Genomic DNA, 20,030 nt, shown 5'->3' with positions numbered 1-20,030 from the left:
GCAATACCCGATTATGGAGAAATGCTTAAATATCGGGAAACATATCTGTAAAACCGATTATCAGTCGATCCTATTGGATAGCCCTGGAGTAGAGGTCGACTCAGCACAGGAGTCAACTAGGGCTCCCCTTGACTAAAGGTTTTTCTAGTCGACTAGTTGTCGTTCATTTAAGCGATTACTCGACTAATCACGCGCTTATATTAAGCCGTAAATCATAATAATGAGACTTTAATTGCCTATATATAATACGTAGCCTAATCAGCGCTCAAACGCACACATAAAGCTTGCAACAGCTCATCTGCAAACCTAATGATTATGAATGTGTCGTGAAAAAACAGGAGACTTTCTAAACATTTTAATAATCTATCGGTAATGCTTTCTGTGTTTTCGGATGCAAAGATTTAGTCAACGATGCTGAACTCGTCATCTCGGCAGTAGTGGACGCGCATATAGGCACGTTTCATGCGGATTACGTAATCTGATAATATTTATTTTCCATTTGGGTTTGTTCATTCAAAAGTAGACATTTCAAGCTCTCTTTAGATATATGTCTCATGTCTGTGAGGCAAGTATACACTAAGTTTCGGTTCGTTTTGTTACGGGACTGAGACCAAGATGGCAGAAAGCGCGTCCTGTTTGTTTTTTTAATTTAACAAAAGCACAACGTTTTGTTGTTATTGTGAGTTTAACAAAAATAAAAGTAGACCCTTTATAGTGCTGGGCGGTATACCAGTTCATACCGAATACCGGTGTTTATTTTTGTTATGATATGAATTTTGCTTTATGTCGCTTTAATAATGATCGGAGCGTGGCGCGGCACGACACTATTTGAGAGGGTCCTTTTTCCCTGTTGCACTGTAGTGATGCACGTGTAAGCGTGACTTTGAAGATGGATAGGTTAAACTATAATAGATAGCTGTCAAATTATATTAGTGTTTCCCATACATTGGTTCACAATATCAACACAGCCTTTTGGAAAATCTATTTGTGGTTGGCATTGACATCGTTGAATAAACATGAGCACTGCACGTTTCAAAATCAAAACGCGGCGCAGGTGTTTTTATATTAATGTATCTGAAGTGAACTGACGGTCTATAGAAAAGTTTCTTTGTTATTACGATTGAATCTTTCTTTCTCTTTCCTGATAAAGCAGCGTTTATGAGCGTTGCTGCTTTGTGTACAGCCGTTACCGGGGAAACCGCTATTTCTGCCGCTTCTAAAGCGCCTCCTGCTGGCACCTCTTTATAAACAGCCTTGCAAACCTGTAATAATACTAGTGTGGATTTTTTTTCTACAATATTCACTCATGACAGTAAAATAGGGCATTCTAAGTCAATCTACTGCAGCATTTCCTCTCTCACTCAGTGAAAAATGTGTTTTACACCCAGTCATGCTTGGAAAAAAAAAATACCTCCATATACCGTGAAACCGGTGTAATTTAGAAAAATACCGTGATGTGGATTTTTGGTCATACCGCCCAGCACTAACCCTTTACATTACTCTTATCTGCATGACCAAAAATGATTTTAAGTTAAATGTAAGTGATTGCACCGGCGCCTGCATGTCATGCAGTATAACTGCGCTCTCCACACAAACACTTGAATATGCAGCTAATAATAGCGCAAATTTATCTATGTAGCCGAGTTTTGAATATAGAAAGAGTTTTACCCCTGCAAGCACCACTCACCATTGTCTTCAGGAAATGTACATTTTATTACATATTATTCAAAACATTAGAGCGAACGGACTTGTAAAGTTGCTGCTACTTGCATGTTTCAAGTGATAAGCCATATTTGAGGTCGATGAATGATAGGCGAATGTTTGGATTCCCTGGCGTACGTCTGAAATCGCTCACTGATTCTCGAATCCCTATCTAGTGCGCGGCAGCTGAGTGCACTATATCAGCGAGGAAGGAAATAAAGCGAGGAATTCAGACACTGACGTATTACACAGTGCGAGAGGAGCTGTTGCAGGAACAACTGTCACATACTTTTATCCTGCATGGAGATCATTTTAGAAATAACAGTCATAGTCACTTTAGTTTGTAAAGTTTGTAGAGTAAATGTTCATAATCGTTTATAACCATAAATCATTAACAAAAATCACATCAAGCATAAATACATCAATAAGTGTAAATTTTTTTTCTATTTATTATTTTTAGTAACTTTAACTCTCCTGTCCTTTTAGCCTAGAGATGATCATGGCCATTTAGCATCATTTAGCGTTATAAAAATATGAATTTGTTAAAATGCATTACCTTCTTTCTCATTTATTTAATTCTGATATAATATTCGACCACGGCTGTTTCTTGTGACCTTTACCGCTGTAAAATTAGGTATCGGAACAGCTATGTAACGACGTTGATAGGCTTATCATTTCAAGGATAAAATGTCATCAATACGTTCGTCTAAATTGGACAGTCGCGCTAAAACTGCGTTTTCTTAATAAGGGGAATTTAAGGCTTTGTGTTGGGGGGAAAAAAAAGGTTAGTGTGTAATAACTACAATCTTGTATTATTCCTGAGCCTGTTTTGATGTAAAGTTAAAAGAATATTTCCCAATAATTGTTTGCATTTAATTTGCGATTGCATTTGAAAATGATACAGATATATTGTAACTTTTGCTTTTCTCACATTGCAGGTAAAATGGCATCCAGTGACTTAAACACCCCTGATGAGAAAATGAATGAGGTGTGTGTCCACAGAGCCTGTTTTTTCTGTGTTTCTCTGCTGTTTACTGTAACACTCTGTCCTATTGTGACAAGTTTCATGTGTTAAAGAATGGGGATAATGCTTGGCATTTAGCAACAGGCTTTCGTGAAAAAACCCCCAGCTTTTCCCATCATTCTCTGCATAGATAAAGCATCCATTACACAACTGATGCACATACTTGATTTTCAGTTTGTTGGACTGGGGCTTCCTATCTTTCTTTCTTTTTCCTTTCAGTAAGAGTATAAAAGACATGGGCATGTTAAATTGAAATCCAGCACATACATTTTATTCCAGCAATGTTAAATCCAAAATCTTCTGAACGCTCATCACACCATTGTAATGATTTCTGAATTGGTGTTAAAATACACAGGTACTGAGATGTCCCTGTGGGCATTGTGGTTAGGACCCTTTTATGCAACACTAATATATGAGGCTAATGTTGCTTGAAAAATTACTCTGTGGACACAGTTTATTCAGATGTTATTTCTGTGATCTGCAAATCAATTTTTAAAACATTTGCACTGTAAAAAATGCATTTCTTACTTAGTATTTTTGTCTTGTTTCCAGTCCAGAGATATAAAATTCTTAAGCAAATTTACCTGCCAATGGGGTAAGAAAAATGATCTCATTTCTGTTTGAATTAAGATTATTTTTCTTACCCCATTGTCAGATCATTTTGCTTTTTTTAAGCAACAACTGGCTAAAATTTGATTTATTTCCCCAGAAAACAAGACATATCTTATGGCATTTTACTCCTCTAGTAAATGCATCTTGATTTAAGAATTTTTTGGTAGTTGGACTGGAAACAAGACAAAAAATACTAAGTCAGAAAAGCGTGTTTTGCAGTGTGGAGAGTTGAGTTAGTGACGTGGATTTAAAATCACTGAAAATGAAATTCTTTTCTTTTTTTCAGCCCGGTTGCTCCTCCGAAATGACCAAACCCTCATCTTCACGCTCAAAGAGGTGAGTTGGGTTGCGCTCATTGTTCTGGCTCTGGCTCTTATCCAGTGAAATAGCTGGACTGAACTGATACCTTCTATGTTGTCTTATGCTGGGTTCAGTTCAACATCAGATGTGGGATATTCCCCAGGGAATTTGATCATCTGATTTTAATCAACATTAAAATCAACATTGTTACTTAGTCTTGTTTACTAGGCTTGCTGTAGTCTGTGTTTTCGGTGTTTACAGTAATAAACTGAAAGCGTCGCAGCAGGAGTCAGATTTACGGTTCATTTACGAGACCAGAGTAATGAGAGATGACTGACATTGACAAATATCTCCATGTACGTGTGAATTCGAAGGCAAAAGTGAAAAGCGAACCCACATTCAAGAGCGATTTCCCCGCATACTGAACTTTCTATTCATCAAAGAATCCTGAAAAATAAAATGCATCACAGTTTCCACAAAAATGGCCGGATGGTCGCACCACATGATATTTTGACACTTTAAATAACAGAAAAATGTAAAAATAATTAATGGTTTTTGAAAAGTTAAAGTGAGTACATAGATGGGAGAGGTACTACATATACAGTATATTATATCTTTATGCATTTAAACCCGTTTTTAACTGAAAGAAATGTCAGCTGGAGGTACCAGCCCAGAAACACTCTCCGCAAAATATTGTCGACAAAATGGCAGAAAATATCTAGATTTAATTGTTGTCAATATTGCCCATTTTTAAGACCTGAAGAAATAAACATTAATACGGTACAGTATTAATGTTTATTTCTTCAGGTCTTAAAAATGTCTTAAAGCCTTAAATTTGACTTCAAAAAAATTTGCTGCAACCCTGTTCTCTACTTGACATTACCGAATTATGACTATCAAGTTTGTTGTCCAATGCTTGGATGATTACGTGTAAAGAAATGAAAGCTTTAGTTTCTTTCGCAGGAGAATTGGTATTATAAATGATAGTAGAGAAATGTATTTTCTGTTTTACTTGTTGAAATAGATTTAATCACAGTATGAACTTGGCCTCATTTCTGCATTATGCACTTAATTGCTTAGAAGTGCATGTTTCATAATTGTGTTGTACTAGGGGTTGCACAGACTAGTCGCTGATCATTCATGGCCTATAGAGGGCGCAACAGCATAAGAAATCTTTGTAATACACTTTTATGCTCTGTTTCCAAACAGTTAAAATGATAAATAAATGCATACTCAGACAGCGCTCCACGCGATATATTTGATTATACCATCTGGATGCTTACTTTATCAGGGGAAAATACATTTTACACAGCTTATTGTACAGGTAAGTTAATCCCCGTTTTAAACTAATGCACTGCTGTATTGTAATGCACACACACACACAGTTCGCACATGAGTGAAGATCGTGCACACAATCATTCAGTAGCGCAGAAATGTATTGTCAACAACTGTTCTGTGATTTATCAAAAAAATAGCCTAGAAACTGAAAAGTTCTAGCATATTTCTTAGTAACTAAAACCCACAGCTTCACTATTAGTAGAGAGACTCTTGCCAGGTAGAATTAATTCACATGCAATCGCTCACTAATGCATTCATATAAATGTAATCTTTACTGTGCTACTTTATCTGTATCTGATTTAGAACGAGAAAATCAGTGAGAAATGTAATGGCCCAAAGACAAAAGTACTGAAAAAAATTAGCTGTGCCTTCGCTGTGCACAAGGCGACCCGCGTTCAAGTCTCAGCTCGAGGTTCAGGCTTATTTGCTCATTAATGACGTCATCAGCGATTAGTCGACTCGAATTTCATCACATAAATCTCGATTCAACCCCTAGTGTGTGCACGTCATGTACAGGTGTTGTCATACCTTTATCTAGGGGTGCAACGGATCACAAAACTCAGGCTTTGGATCATATTAAGGTTTTGGGTCACAGAACGGTTCATTTTTCAGACCAGCAAAAAAACAAACAAGGAATACAAAATGGCTGTATGTGCACGCTTGGGTGTGTGCACAAAAAACTGAATCGAGTTCTGGTTCACGTCTTCTTGAGCTTGATGGTTTAAAATCGATTGATTGTTTAAATTAACAAGACTTAGAAACACCTGCAAATTATGACCTTTCACTCTATGATGGTTAATTAGTCTGTGAATCACGTTTTCCGAACAGTGGGGCCTGTTCCATACGGATCACGGATCAACTACGATCCGTTACACCCCTGCCTTCATCTATGGATTTCCACACAAGTTTCCAAGTCTGACATGATTTATGTTTTTTCTATTGCACTTTTCCAAATAGGAAATTCTTACTTCCTGAATTTGAAAGGAACACAGCTCTGATTAGCAACTTGACTTCATGTGTATTGTTTTATAAATAATACCATAGACAAACCAAACTGACAAGCATGACAAGAGTCATTTGTGTTAAGAATGTTGAGAAGTTCACTTTAGACTGGGGCTGCTCGATTATGGCAAAAATCAATATTGAAATCACGGTTATTGGTGGGCGATATAACCAGTGTTATTTCATGATATGGGTCATGTTAAATCTTAGTGAAATTTCACAATTATTGATACTTCAGCAAAAAAAAAAAAAATACTAGGTTAATTAATGTAAGTAAAATGTCCTCCTCAGAACAGTTACAGAAGACAAGTAAACAGTCAGCAATACAACAAGAACTAAGAAACTAAATTACAAACAAAACTGACAAAAATAGAACCAAAAAAAAAAAAAAAAACACATTAAATGGTGCTTTAAGTTTTTCAGGAAGATGTAGGCTACTTACAGTGGTGTTCAGATAAGTAACAGCCTACAACAGAAATTTAATAAAGTAATCAAATCTGAAATGCATTAAATATAGACTAATCCTTATTAAAACTATCAAGAGCAGCGACTGATTTTATTTTAGTCTTTTGTTGTTTGATTAACAATAATGACTGCAACATATTTGTTAGGCTGTTGTCACTTTAAGAGCTTCACGGATCCAATATACTGATACACACACGCTCTTTCTCAGAGTTTACATTCACTTAAGACATAACCAACTGTGTTTATGAGGATACTTACCAAACCGGCATTTCAACATATTTGTGTGTAGACTGTTTGATCGTTTAGGCGAGTATCTGAATCCCATAGGCTTAGTTTCCCAAGCCGCCTGGGGAACAGCATCTCTTTCGTGGCTTAAAGGGATACTTCACCTCTGGGAAGATGAATGTGTATTTAAAATAGGTCATTTATGTAGAAGAAATGTGAAGACATTTTTTAATTTGGAGCTTTCTAGACTGAGAAAAGCCAGAAAATGTATTTTTGGCTTATGTGGATGAAAGACAACAACTCCCAGAATGCACTTGCTTCGCTGCCCTAGGAGGCCACGCCTACCGGTAAGACAGCGCAGTTGAAAACAAGGTTAGGCTACCAGTGAGTCTCCGTGACGAGTCTGCCTGGGATTTCAGGATCGCCCAAAATGTCCGGGATTCGGCTTATGCGTTCTACAGTCGCCATTCATTATGTTTACTGTGGTGAGCAGGACGAGGCTGACGGCCGCGGGAGAACAGCGCGAGGCCGGTGGCGTCATTACGAAAATGACGATTTTTGCGTCATCGGAGGATTTTTTCCAGACAAAAAATACATAAATCTCTCCTCTCAGGGGGATATGAGGGTGGAAAGCATGGTAATTCGAAAATACTACAGGTTTTCTACTAATACAAAGCTTAATGCTAAATCCTGAAGTAACCCTTTAAAGTACTTATAATAACACTGTTCAATATCAAATTCGTTTAGCAAAGTTAGACTGCATTTTACAACACTCCCTTATTTGGCTGATTTGGATGTCAAGTTTGGGCTTTTAGGGAGGAACGAAAGTGCACCGCTGTGAAGGAAAGGAAGGTGCGCTGGACGAGGCAGCGCCACAATAATCATTTTACATTATTTTGTTTTCATAATCGCTGGAAGCCAAAATCGAATTCGGAAAATCGATTACGATTAATCGCACAGCCCTACTTGTTGGTGTTGTGTTCCTCTATATCAACTGCAGTTGTTGCTTGCACATTATCTTTTAAAACATTTGAGATATTACAATGCTCTTCTGTAGTTTTACACATTTTATGGCCATGCTCTTTGAATTGCATATTCATGTGGGAATTGTGTCTTTGTGAGGAATGTTAGAATTTTGAGTTAGAAAAGTGTTTGGGAGGGAAAAGGGATATATATTGATACTGTTTATCAGAACAAACCTGTTGACCTTTCCCCCCCCCCCCTTTTTTTTTTATTGAAGAAAACCTTCATTTGTGACCAAGCACACTGCCGTAGATGAACCTGAATGTGCAAATGAGAGTGGAGCTGAACACTGCGCAGATGACAGCATGCAGAGCGGCCTGGATATTAACAAGTTACCACAAGGTAAGTCCTCTGTTGAGATGATTGAGTGTCCACTGAAGCGTGTAGTTTAAGCGCCACACTGAACCTCCTGGCTTCTCGTCTCTCAGGCACAGTGGTGGTGAAGCCGGAGCCGGTTGCTAATGAAGCTAAAGATGAATTCAAAGGTCCGGAGTTTCGTAACCGAGGAAGTAAAGTGAAAGAGGACGGACCTCGGAAACGTTCGGGTGAGTGAGCTCGTGTCTACTGTAAATGATCTCAAGCGCCAGTAAAGTTTATTGAATTATCAGAAATCAGTTTTGAAATTTTGGCTGTCGATTATTATTATTATTATTATTATTTTTATTTTTTTTGTTGTTGTTATTTAACACCGATTGCACATATTCGAATAACGTGAATGTAATAGGCTAGTCCTAAGAAAGATTCCCTTGAATCTAAAGATTGCAGCCCAGAATAGCAACCAATGGTGTCATTTAGTAGAGTAGTGTAACCTGTTTGGCCGAAAAATGGGAGGATTTTGAAAGCAGTTTTGTTTTGTGATCATGACACCCTCACCTCTGGGGGTTATTGCATTGCCGTTCCAATTTTGCCAAATTTCACTTATTTGGATGGCTATATGTGCTTTGGTGTCTGTTATACCGTTTATGTTGCAAAGCCATCTTCTAAGACGGAGTCAAGTTCGCATCACTGATTATTATTCGTGCGAAAATATTTTCTCAGAACATTCAGCACATTTCAAAGTGTCCATTGATCCTCGCTGTAGTTAAAACATTAAAACGCAGCATTCCACAGGAGAAGTGTTCAAAAGCAGCACATTCACTACACATATTTTATTTAAATTAATAAAAAAAAATGTTGCAACTTGTGGATAATGATTGAAATTTCAGTGCTTAACTCCGTTAACGAGAGTGGCATATTTAATCTTAATATGCATATCAGATGTAAAACGGAGTTTAAATAATTCTCTTTACTTCATTACTTCGTTCACTCCAGTAAAAGAAGGTCTATTTTTTTTAATAAATCCTGATATGTGAGTGGATAATTGCGTACGCACATTTCTATGCTTTTTTTTGTGTGTGTGTACGCAACATTTATACATCAGGCCCCTGGTCCTGAAGTACATCTAATCTTAGGGTGTTTTCACACTTGAGTCCTCTTTAACTTGAGTCCTGTTTCAACTAACAGATGCATACAACATGTGCAGTGTCGGGGCTGCTCCAGGACCAGGATTTAGAGAAACTGCTAGAATATTAAAGAGTCTAAGGCAGCGTTGCAGTATTACTGTTTTATTATCTTCATTTATTTTTTAATCTCTGACAGACGAGAAGCTCCAGGAGATATTTAATTGCACAGCATGTGGACAACAAGTCAATCATTTTCAGAGGGACTCCATCTTTCAACATCCTGCACTGCATGTTCTTATCTGCAAGGTAGAAGCCAGATTCACTTGTTACAGCCAATTATGCGCTTCTATCTCTCATTAACATGCATGCCTTTTTCCTACAGTCATGTTTCAAGTATTATATGAGTGACGATATCAGCAAGGATGATGAAGGGATGGATGAACAATGCAGGTTGGTGCATGACATTTATTTTTATTTGTTTTATAACATTATACGATAGCAACATATTAGTAGACAATACCAATATTTGTGTAATTTCACGTTTACCACAGCAAAAACAAAAAAAGGTACAATTAAATGAAAACAGTGTTGTGCTACTTTAAGAATTTTTCAATTAAATCAATATTGCTTCAATGTAATTATTCAAGTAAACAGTCTGTAATAAAAAATAAAATAATAATAATAATTAAACCACAGAGCAATGATACAGGTTAAAGGGATACTCCACTTTTTTTGGAAATAGGCTCATTTTACAACTCCCCCAGAGTTAAACAGTTGAGTTTTACCGTTTTCTAATCCATACAGCCGATCTCCGCGTCTGGCGGTACCACTTTTAGCATAGCTTAGCATAGATCATTGAATCGGACAGGACCATTAGCATCTCTCTCAAAAATATGACCAAAGAGTTTCGATATTTTTCCTATTTAAAACTTGACTCTTCTGTAGTTACATCGTGTACTAAGACCAATGGAAAATGAAAAGTTTAGATTTTCTAGGCTGATATGGCTAGGAACTATACTCTTATTCCTGCGTAATAATCAAGAAACTTTGCTGCCGTACCATGAGTGCAGCAGGCGTAATTATATGACGCAGCGCCTGAAAATAGTCGACCCTATAGTCTACCGAGCTGGGGACTATTTTCAGGCGCTGCGTCATATCATTACGCCTGCTGGACCCATGGTACGGCAGCAAAGTTTCTTGATTTGATTAGTTAACAAATGTAAATTTGACTAAATAAATAAGAGTGTTGCTGTTTTTACTGCACTGATTCAAACAGTGTATACTACTGTAGAAGAATTGCTAATGTAATTTTTTTTTTTACATAAAATCATTAGAAAACGCAATTGTATTTTCCTCAAATGAATTAAATGATTGGATTTTCTTTTCAGGTGGTGTGCAGAGGGTGGCAATCTGATTTGCTGTGACTACTGCAGCAATGCCTTCTGCAAAAAATGCATTTTGCGCAACCTTGGACGAAAAGAGCTGTCTGAAATCATGAATGAAGAAAGCAAATGGCACTGCTTTGTGTGCTACCCAGAGCCGCTGAAAGACTATGTTAAAACCTGTGAAAAGGTTTTGCTCAGTTTGGAATCTCGTTATAAAAAGCCCAGGGGAGAAAGTGACAAGACAAAGCGTGAAGACCGCAAACACAAGCATACCAAACGAGAAAAACCCGCAGTAAACGGGCAGGATTATGCTTCAGACGGAGCGGGAACCGTAACCTTTTCCTGTAAGACGTTGAAGGTTCCCAAAGAGCTAGTCAAAAAGACCAAAAAACTAATCGAGACCACGAACGGTTTGAACCGTACTTTTGTGCAATTCCTCCAGCACACATCAAATGGCCCTGATGCTAAGGCGGTAAGTTATAGACACTTAAAAGCCTTCAAATCAGTTTTGGCGGATCTGAAAAAGGCTCATACAGCTCTTGAGGAGTCGCTTGAAAAAGAATTTGAAGAGAAAGGCCTCAAGTTTCAGAATGGAGAGGAGCAAAGACCACCAGACAGTCAAACTGCAGGTAAAACAGTTGTTAACTCGCACCACGCTGACCCCACAACTGTCAGGGAGGAAAGTTCAGATTGCCCTACAAAGGACCAAAATCCTGTGGTAGAAGAGGAAAACCAACAGGACAGTAACTCAGCTGAAGTTGAGATGAAGGAGAGCCTTCCACTCTCGCCAGAAGAAGCTCAGGACTGGTCTGAAGAAGGAGACCGGTCTGAAGAGAGAGACCCCGAAGAAAGAGACCGGTCTGAAGAAAGTGAAGCTAAAGATCAGGAAATGGCAGATAACCCTGACTTTGAGGAAAGCTCTGTGCCGGCGGGTGAAGCGTCTCTGGATAAAGACATTGTGTCTATTCCACCGTCTGTCCCAGAGGAACTCTTTGAGATGGTCGAGAGTCTCGCTGTAAAGAAAGAAGAGGATGCTGGCAACTCGACCGATTCCAGTGATGGGAAATCGACGTCCAACGCTGAGATTGTGGAGTCCAATAAGAGCCTTACAAAACTGGGTAAAAAACTCGTCGTCAAACTAACACCCGTTCCTCTTAAAATTACCATAAAGCGAGATAAGAGCAGTGAACGGTCACCTTCAGAAGACATGGATGGGGAGACGTTACCAAAGGAGGGTCAAGATAGCCGACGCTCCCCCAGGATGAAGACCACACCCTTACGCAAGTCACCGGAGGCAAAGAGCAAACGTAAACCAAGGTCGTCAAAGGCAAAAGAAGAGCGCAGTGAGCCAGTCGAGGAGCAGTGTGATTCAGACTCGGATGAGGTCCCTGAGGTCCTGCAGACGGCGGCTTTGAAGGCCAGCTCTGATGAGAGTGAAACCGAAAACTGCGGGAAAGCTTCTGGAAAACGGACCAAGACGAAGAAAGTGGCTACGCGCTCATCTGCGAAAGGGAAGCCGAAGCGCAAACTCGACATGGGCTCCTCGGATTCGGACCAGAGTGACAAGTCGTCAACGGCAAAAAAAAGAAGAACCAAAAAGAAGAAAGGCAGGGAATCGGACTCCTCAAACCACAACTCCGATCTTGAGAAGCAGATGAAAAGCCTGGCCAAGATGGGTAGTGGGAAAAAAAAATCCAAAGGCGTCAAAAAGGAAGAGGAGGAATGCAGTAAAGAGGGCAAAAAAGGGCCTAAAAGGTCATTCGAGCGGAAACGAAGGTCTCAGAGAGAAAAGGCTAAAACCAAGGAAGAGTCTTCCTCCAGTGACGAAGAGGAGGAGGAGGAGGGGAAAGAGGAGGAGAAGCAGGATGATAACTCAGGAGAGGACAGTGATCAGCAGAAGATTAAACCAATACTCGAGTCCGTTATGGCCAGTATTGATGGTTTCCATCAGTCATCAGGTCAGTCAACAAAATGGTTGAATTAAGCTACATTATATGGCATAAAGTATTCGCTGCCTATAGTTCATTGATTTTAAATTCGGAATAAGTAAGTGGTAGAAAAACGTACTAAATTAACCACTGTCCCTTTTATAATACAAATAATTGATCTTGATTTTGGGAAACATGTTCTGCCAAATTTAGCAGCAGCTTTCAAACTAACAGGTGGACCACATAACAATTGTAAAATGTTAAATATATACATAAAACGGGAAACTATGGCGTGCATAAAAATGGTAAATAACTCTCAGCACACTAAAGGGGCTTTTATCACTGGAGGAACAGATTCATAGTTCCCATAACTTTAGGCAGAAGTTCCCGCTTTTTTAGGCGTGTTCAAACTGCAGGAACTGGGAAGTATTTCAGTTATAGGAACGCCTTTTGGGAGACTAAATTACCTCCTACTTTAGGCCAGGGTCAAACTCATCACAATAGGATCTACCAGTGACGTAAGTGTACGTTGAGTGGCCTTACAAAACGCCTGCCCCCTCCACAAACATGGAAAACAGAGATAAATCGCAGCACGTTTCATATGGTAAAGAAGTGACTTATTAAAATAATGAAAAATACGGTAAATATGAGGACCTAATATTACATCACAATCAAAAAAATAATTTACATAGACCCCCAACCTGCAGACTTTGGGTTAACGTAATCTGAGAGTTCAAATGTTTTTGACCTGCTTTCATGTTGTCTTTGGTCTCCTGATGTTTTAGTTTTCTGAAGCAGTCGGAGCTGCTGCCTTGAGCGTGAGCTGTGTGGCAAAAATAGACGCACTATCTACTCACTGTCACTTCTGACACCTTGTAGCTGTCCTGTTAATAAGGGTGCCTAACTGCTCACGCCCTGCGCACACACTATATGTGAAACATCACTAGACGGAGACACAAGTCGATATATCGGTAGCTACGGACTGATAGAACATTTGAGAGCAGTTAATATGGACCCGTTTTGGATAGATGTAGTCACTACCTTAAATTATATAGGGCAGACTAGCTAAAAAAAAAAAACTGAATTAACGATTATAACTAATTAAGACACTGAACACTGTCTGATCTGAGAGACTGTATCTCAGTGCTTCTCAAACTTTTACAGTTCATTATCAGCGCTCTATACAACTATACGATTTTGGACTTGTGTTTATTGAATTTCATGGCTTTTTCTTGTTCTTCAAGGTGATGAAGTTGAATTAAAGGCTGAATCCTCCCAGGTGGTGGATGATGACGATGACCCTGAAAATAGGTATCATTTATACTTGCTGTGAATAGTTTTTTTTTAAGTTTCTGTCTGTTTAAACACTAACACTTGGGGTCTTAAAAATATTATCCAGTGAAAGTTATTTAAGTGCCCGTATTATGCTTTTTCGGATATGACATTACATGTAGTGTGCTGTGCTATATAGCTGTTTGTAAATGTAAAAGATCTGCAAAGTTTCAACGATCAATATGTTTCATGATCTGAGATGTAAAAGTACACATAGACACTGTAACCTTAAACCTCCAGGTGCAGACAAAATGCATATCTCTGGTATTTGCTCTATTTGAGCTTGTTTTTGGTAAAATGTTAATAATATGTGATGAGCAAGTTTCTGACAATATATAAAGTTACCGTACCAACTTTGACAACTGTTATGTAAAAAAATAGAGTTTTTTAATTCCTGAAAAGTAGCCGTTTTGGACGTAAGGTTTCTGCCCTTCTGCATTTCAAGACCGTAACTGTTGGACTTCCTGTTAATAAGCAGAATCCACTCAGTTTTTATCCTTCATTGGGGATCGAACCCATGATCTTGATTGTTTGTAGTTACATTGAGGCACGTCATTCTGCATTTGATTAAGATGATCAAACTAGTTACCTTAAAAACATCCCAGACTGGACATTCAGAAGTTAAATAAGTAGTATTTTTATGGCCTAATCTTGTTTCTATCTCTTCTAAAAGAATTGCCAAGAGGATGCTTTTGGCGCAGATCAAAGCCAACTATTCGTCTGGAGCTGATAGTTCATCGGATGATGAAAACGCAGATAAAGAGGATAGGGATTCACGTAAGAAAGGAAAAGACGGTGCAAAGGAGCAAGAAGAAAGCGGTGAGTTAAGAAATAATTCAGATTTGAATGCAGTTTAAAGCAGATGTGTTCTTGTCATGTATAATGCATTGATGTTATCGTGCAGATAAAGAGGATGAGGACGAAACTTCAGACTCGGGCTCAGATGTTGACGTGAAGAAAGGTGGACGCAGGCACCGGTTGCTGCGTAAGAAGTTGACTCTAAGTGAGGGTGACTCTGATGAAGAGACCCCAGTCAAAAAAAAGAAAGAAACCAAAAAGAAAGGCAGGCGGAAAGGTCAGTGTCGAGTCTAAACATAAGCCGCCACATGTGACTCCTCTGAAGTGTTGTTAAATGGGGTTTTTTTTATGTGCGTTTGTGCAGTGGACAGTGACGATTCGGCAGACTCAGACTTTGAGCAGTCGCTCTCGGGCTCCAGTGATGCGTCAGCGCTCAGTGAGGCTGTGAGTGAAGAAGAGGATGAAAACAAGAGCAATAAACGCAAAACACGGTAAGGATGGCAGCAGTTCTGTAGTTCCATGCCATGGCGTAGCTATCGACACATTGGTTCGCGAGTTTGAGTCCCTGATCCACTGTACTGTCCCATATTTAAGAACTAATGCAAGAAGCATAAAGCAGTATCATCTGGATGCAAAATTACAAAATCTGTCATTTTACTCATTTTATCTTGCTTTAGTTGGGTAACCAAACAGTTGATGGTAGCCATTGACTTCCATAATATGTATACACTCGTCAAAATTTCTTCTTCTGTGTTCACTATCCCTTTAATGTCAGTCAATTGACCCCAATGCAGCTGAAACAAAGAGCAACTCAGTGTTTCTGCTCACCAGGCAGAGCATCACGAGGGAAACGCTCCCCTTTCGACAACATCTATGTGTTACAGTCAGATAGTGCATAAGATTTCCGACCCAGACCGAGATAAAATCACTGAATGCATTTATTATGGTGTATAGTTAGGCCTATACTAAAATAAATACCTGATCATTGTGGATTTGAAATTCTACTGACATATTCCCATCTAGATTTGTTGTTTCTCATAGTGGTGTAGTGTTGTTGTGGGAAGCTCTCTATTTCGATGGTCCACTTTGGACATTCTACTAGTGTTGTTAAAAATACTGGGATTCAGAAATATATCGATACTGAAATATCTGGAAACGGCTTCAACGCCAGCGTTCTCTCTCTTCTCTCCGACGGCGAATTAACACACGCCGCCTTCCTCTCACTTACTCGTCTTATTAAATAGTGCTTGTATTGCGCATAATTTTACTCATTCCCACTGATCTATAGTTTTAAGTGGTGCCCTCATCATACCAAAGTACCAAATTGATTTCTTTTTCATGACTTACCGCACTTAATGGTCAAATACATAAGTCAAATGCCCGTCTTCTCGAGTATTCGGGTAAATACAGTCAGTATTGGAACATACTTGTAAATAGTTTAGAGAATAGGCATGTTGTGTAACCGTACATTGGATCCGTGCATAAGCTCTTAAAGTGACCGAAGCCTAATATTCCTGCTGCTGTCTGTCATGTTAATCAAAGAACAAAAGAAAGAAAATCACTCTCTGCTCTTAACTGAATAATTGTAAGCGTTAATCTGTATTTAAGTTTTACAATAACTATCCAGTGTTATTTACAGTCGATTACTTTAATTTCTCTAGTATTTCTTGCCTGAATATACTGTTGAAACGCCTGAAGCCGTGTTTAATTTGTCTCTTTATTCTGTTGTGTATAATAACAATTGTATAATATAAGTATAAAATAATAATATAAAATATAACATTTATAATAATGAATTTTATTCTCAAATTGTTTTAAAATAATGTATTTTTTTTTTCTAAATGTAAGCTATTACTTCTTCAAAATTACACAAATTATCAAACAATTATGAGATGATATAAAATATCTCTATGGGTGGTATCATGAATCATATTAGAATGATTTCTGAAGGATCATGTGACACTGACATATATTCACATAGAAAACGGATATTTTAAATTGCAATAAAATTTTCCTATATTACGTTTTTTTATTGTGTTTTTGATCCAATAATTGCAGCTTGAGAGAGAATAAGAGACGACTTTTAAAAACAAAAAAAAATTTATTGACCCCAAACTTTTAATAGTAATGTATGTTTTTAAGTGTCTTGTCTCAAATCAAATGTGCAAATAAAAAAAAGTTCTCTCTGGACACATTCTCCTTTCGTAAAATCTTCTGCTAAATTATTATGGATTATTAATAATCATGGTTTATTATTGCATTTTTTTTTTTACGACTAATGAATCTACTACTGTTCGCTGAGGTAAACAAAACTTACCAAACATGTCCTGGTATCACTTGTAGATCGTCCAAGAAAGCCGTCAAAGACGGTGAGAGAAGTTACCAGAAAGAAAAGAAAAAACGACGGCGCATTAAGGTTCAAGACTCCTCATCCAGTGCCAAGGTGCCGTATATTACACATCTATTTCAGCACGATGAATAAACAAACTGCTGGTGTCTTTATGGGAAGTATGTTTGTTTCTCTGCTCTACAGAGTGGAGAGGAAGGGGATGGAGATGGTGATGAGGAAGGGGATGACAAAGGGACACCCAAAAATCGCAAGAAGATCCGCAAGATCATTAAAGATGACCTTCTGCGGACAGAGACCCGAGATGCCCTGAAGGAGGAGGAGGAGAGGAGGAAACGCATTGCTGAGAGGGAGCGCTTGAGGGAGAAACTACGAGAGGTACACATCTAAGAGGCAGATATTTAGGGCTCACAAACTGTTCCTCTGTATTATAGTTTTAATCTTGTACTGAAAACTCAAAGCTGGGGCCTGTTTGGTTTCAGACTATCGTGGTGGAGGAGTCGTCACAGATCGCGTGTCCCATCACCACAAAACTGGTGCTCGACGAGGACGAGGAGACCAAGGAGCCACTAGTGCAGGTTCACAGGAACCTGGTGACCAAACTCAAACCCCATCAGGTTGATGGTGAGCTAATCATCACGTGTATATATGTTTTAAATGCTTTGGTTATAGTGACTATTCAGCATTTCTAGTATGTCCCTGAAAAGGGTTAGCCGAAGTAAATCAGTGTTTAAAGTCATCATCAAATAAACATTTTACCCCTTTTCTTTCTTATTAAATCTTCAATTTTTAACAAGAAAATAAATTTCTCCATCTCTAAAATTAGCAAATTTTGATAAATAAATGTACCCAGAAATGCGTCATGTGTCAACTAGTCATTGTATTTTATTTCATTTAATTGTACTTATTTTTTTTCGAGTAAAATTTTTTCATGCATTGATTAGTTGTCGAAATATATATAAAAAAACAAAAGAAGGAATCCGTGCGCCAAACAAGTTCAAAGTCCTAGATCCATTGAGAAAAACTTATTGAAGATTCAGCACAAACGTGATAAAAAACTAAACAAAAGAGTGACTCTTTTGCCCAAAAGGAAAAAAGAAACAACAAACATTTCAGTCCATCTTGGACTGTCTTAAATAACTGCATACATAGTTCAAGGCACTAATTGGAGACACCAGATAATTGACCAAACGAGTAAGATATAATAAGTGAATAATGCTAATCGCACATGGGTAGAGTAATCCATAGCACATGCTACAGCAACAAACCACAGTAGAGGGATGGGAAAGACATCTATTTTCTCAATGGATCTTGGACTTTGTAACTTGTTTGGCGTGCAGAAATCCCCCTTATTCTGGTCTCATTCGCATCCGGTTATGTTAGCTGTAGAAAAACAGTCTGTTATTTTGCTTGATATTGCAAACTTTTACTTATCAAATTATTTTAATTGGGTTTTCGTGATCATAAAAACTGGTTTGTAGCACTTTTTTTGTTGTTAAAAAATCATAGGCCTTCCGAATCGAAAATGAGTCTCTGCACATTCACAGAAAACGGCTTACTTCTGCATAGCTAATTGGTGCAGGACTCTTTCATATTTAATTAGTTTTAGTCCCTCATAGTGGAGGACACATGGAAAAACACGTTTTGTGTTTGTTCTGTTTGCAGGTGTGCAGTTCATGTGGGACTGCTGCTGTGAGTCGGTGAAGAAGGTAGAGAAGTCTTCTGGCTCCGGCTGTATCCTGGCCCACTGCATGGGTCTGGGCAAAACCCTCCAGGTAATTTATTTATTTATTTTATTTATTTATACCATCTTGTTATAATGCCATGCTATGAACAGCTGTAAATGATATTGCGTTGTGATTCTGCTGTGTCTGGTCTGCGCGTGACTCTGCTGTTCTCTCGGCGTCCTGCAGGTGGTGACGTTTCTCCACACTCTTCTTCTGTGTGAGAAGCTGAACTTCTCCACGGCTCTGGTGGTGTGTCCTCTCAACACTGTGCTCAACTGGCTCAATGAGTTTGAGAAGTGGCAAGAAGGCCTGAAGGACGAGGAGAGTTTAGAGGTAGAGATTTGGTGTTGGATCATGTAGATCTTTCCATTTACGCTTTACCGTTATCACACGGGTCCATTTGAAACTCCGCACAAAGTATGCTGAAGTATTGTATAATGAATGTTACAAATAAATAATAAATGTAAAATTTAAGTGGCCATTTTGTATGTAGTGGACTTTAGAGACGTTTCCCATGAAAACCATCCCGTCAGGGCTAAAATATAAATGCTTATAATAGGCTTACCATAGCGAATCAGGGTGAGACAAATACACATTTTGGAAGAAGGATTGATTATGTATTGACTCGTTATTTAAATTTTGTAATTTGAACAAAAAAGCTTCATAGTCAGGGTTCCCATGGATCCTTGAAATCCTTAAAAGTTTGTGAATCTGAAAAAAAGAAAGAAATCAAGGCCCTGGAGAGTTTTTGCAAATAAACATGCATAGATGCAGGTCCTTGAAAGTGCTTGAATTTATTTTGTGCAAGAAGTTTTCTGGAAAAAAAATCCATATTATTCCCTCCGATCCGCTAATGTGTTATTTCGCCAACACTTCGTGGCCTATGCGCACTAGCTTTTACATGTTACGTTAAGTGTTTCCTGCATGAGGTAGTTTGTGTTGTACGTTGCCATGACATTCACGCACACACGAAAATACTACGATGGTATCTCAACATTTCATGGTTTCATGCTAAAGTTAACATCATATAATTTTAGAATATAGTATAGGATGTGCCGAATATTCTTCAGTTTTATGCAAAACGGAAATACGACAAATAGGATATCAGATCTCTGCTTTTTTTCATAGTTGTGTTTGACACATGAAAACGGTAACACGATGCTCTCACTTGAAATGTGTCCCCACATTAAGTCCTTGAATTTGAGGGTACTGGACCTGGAAAGTCCTTGAAAGGTCCTTGAATTTGAAGTTAAACAAGGTGTGGGAACCCTGCATAGTGTGACTTTAACAATAGCAAGGGTTGATATATTCTCTGCCCCTTGTCCAATGTTAAATCTGAGTCCTTCAACGTTGACATTTAATCTCACCCTATGTCTGTGTC

The 20,030-nt window shown here is 38.4% G+C and overlaps 1 protein-coding gene across 2 annotated transcripts in view; it reads left to right on the top strand.

Moving 5' to 3' along the window:
• The window catches only part of atrx (ATRX chromatin remodeler), a 49,299-nt gene that overhangs the window by 3,390 nt on the left and 25,879 nt on the right, over positions 1-20,030 (top strand). For both annotated transcript variants that reach the window (XM_084430537.1, XM_084430538.1), the window contains exons 3-18: positions 2,640-2,689; positions 3,624-3,673; positions 7,908-8,032; positions 8,119-8,235; positions 9,329-9,438; positions 9,515-9,582; positions 10,521-12,475; positions 13,690-13,756; positions 14,451-14,596; positions 14,682-14,852; positions 14,940-15,066; positions 16,919-17,018; positions 17,109-17,300; positions 17,405-17,546; positions 18,588-18,697; positions 18,836-18,982. In XM_084430537.1, the coding sequence (XP_084286663.1) occupies positions 2,640-2,689; positions 3,624-3,673; positions 7,908-8,032; positions 8,119-8,235; positions 9,329-9,438; positions 9,515-9,582; positions 10,521-12,475; positions 13,690-13,756; positions 14,451-14,596; positions 14,682-14,852; positions 14,940-15,066; positions 16,919-17,018; positions 17,109-17,300; positions 17,405-17,546; positions 18,588-18,697; positions 18,836-18,982 (3,677 nt within the window). The remainder of the gene's footprint in view (positions 1-2,639; positions 2,690-3,623; positions 3,674-7,907; positions 8,033-8,118; positions 8,236-9,328; positions 9,439-9,514; positions 9,583-10,520; positions 12,476-13,689; positions 13,757-14,450; positions 14,597-14,681; positions 14,853-14,939; positions 15,067-16,918; positions 17,019-17,108; positions 17,301-17,404; positions 17,547-18,587; positions 18,698-18,835; positions 18,983-20,030) is intronic.

Source organism: Rutilus rutilus, assembly GCF_951802725.1.
Source record: "Rutilus rutilus genome assembly, chromosome: 14".
Classification (NCBI taxonomy): Eukaryota; Metazoa; Chordata; class Actinopteri; order Cypriniformes; family Leuciscidae; genus Rutilus; species Rutilus rutilus.
The sequence above is the reverse complement of the archived record's forward strand: the minus strand, read 5'-3'. Positions and strand labels throughout refer to the sequence as shown.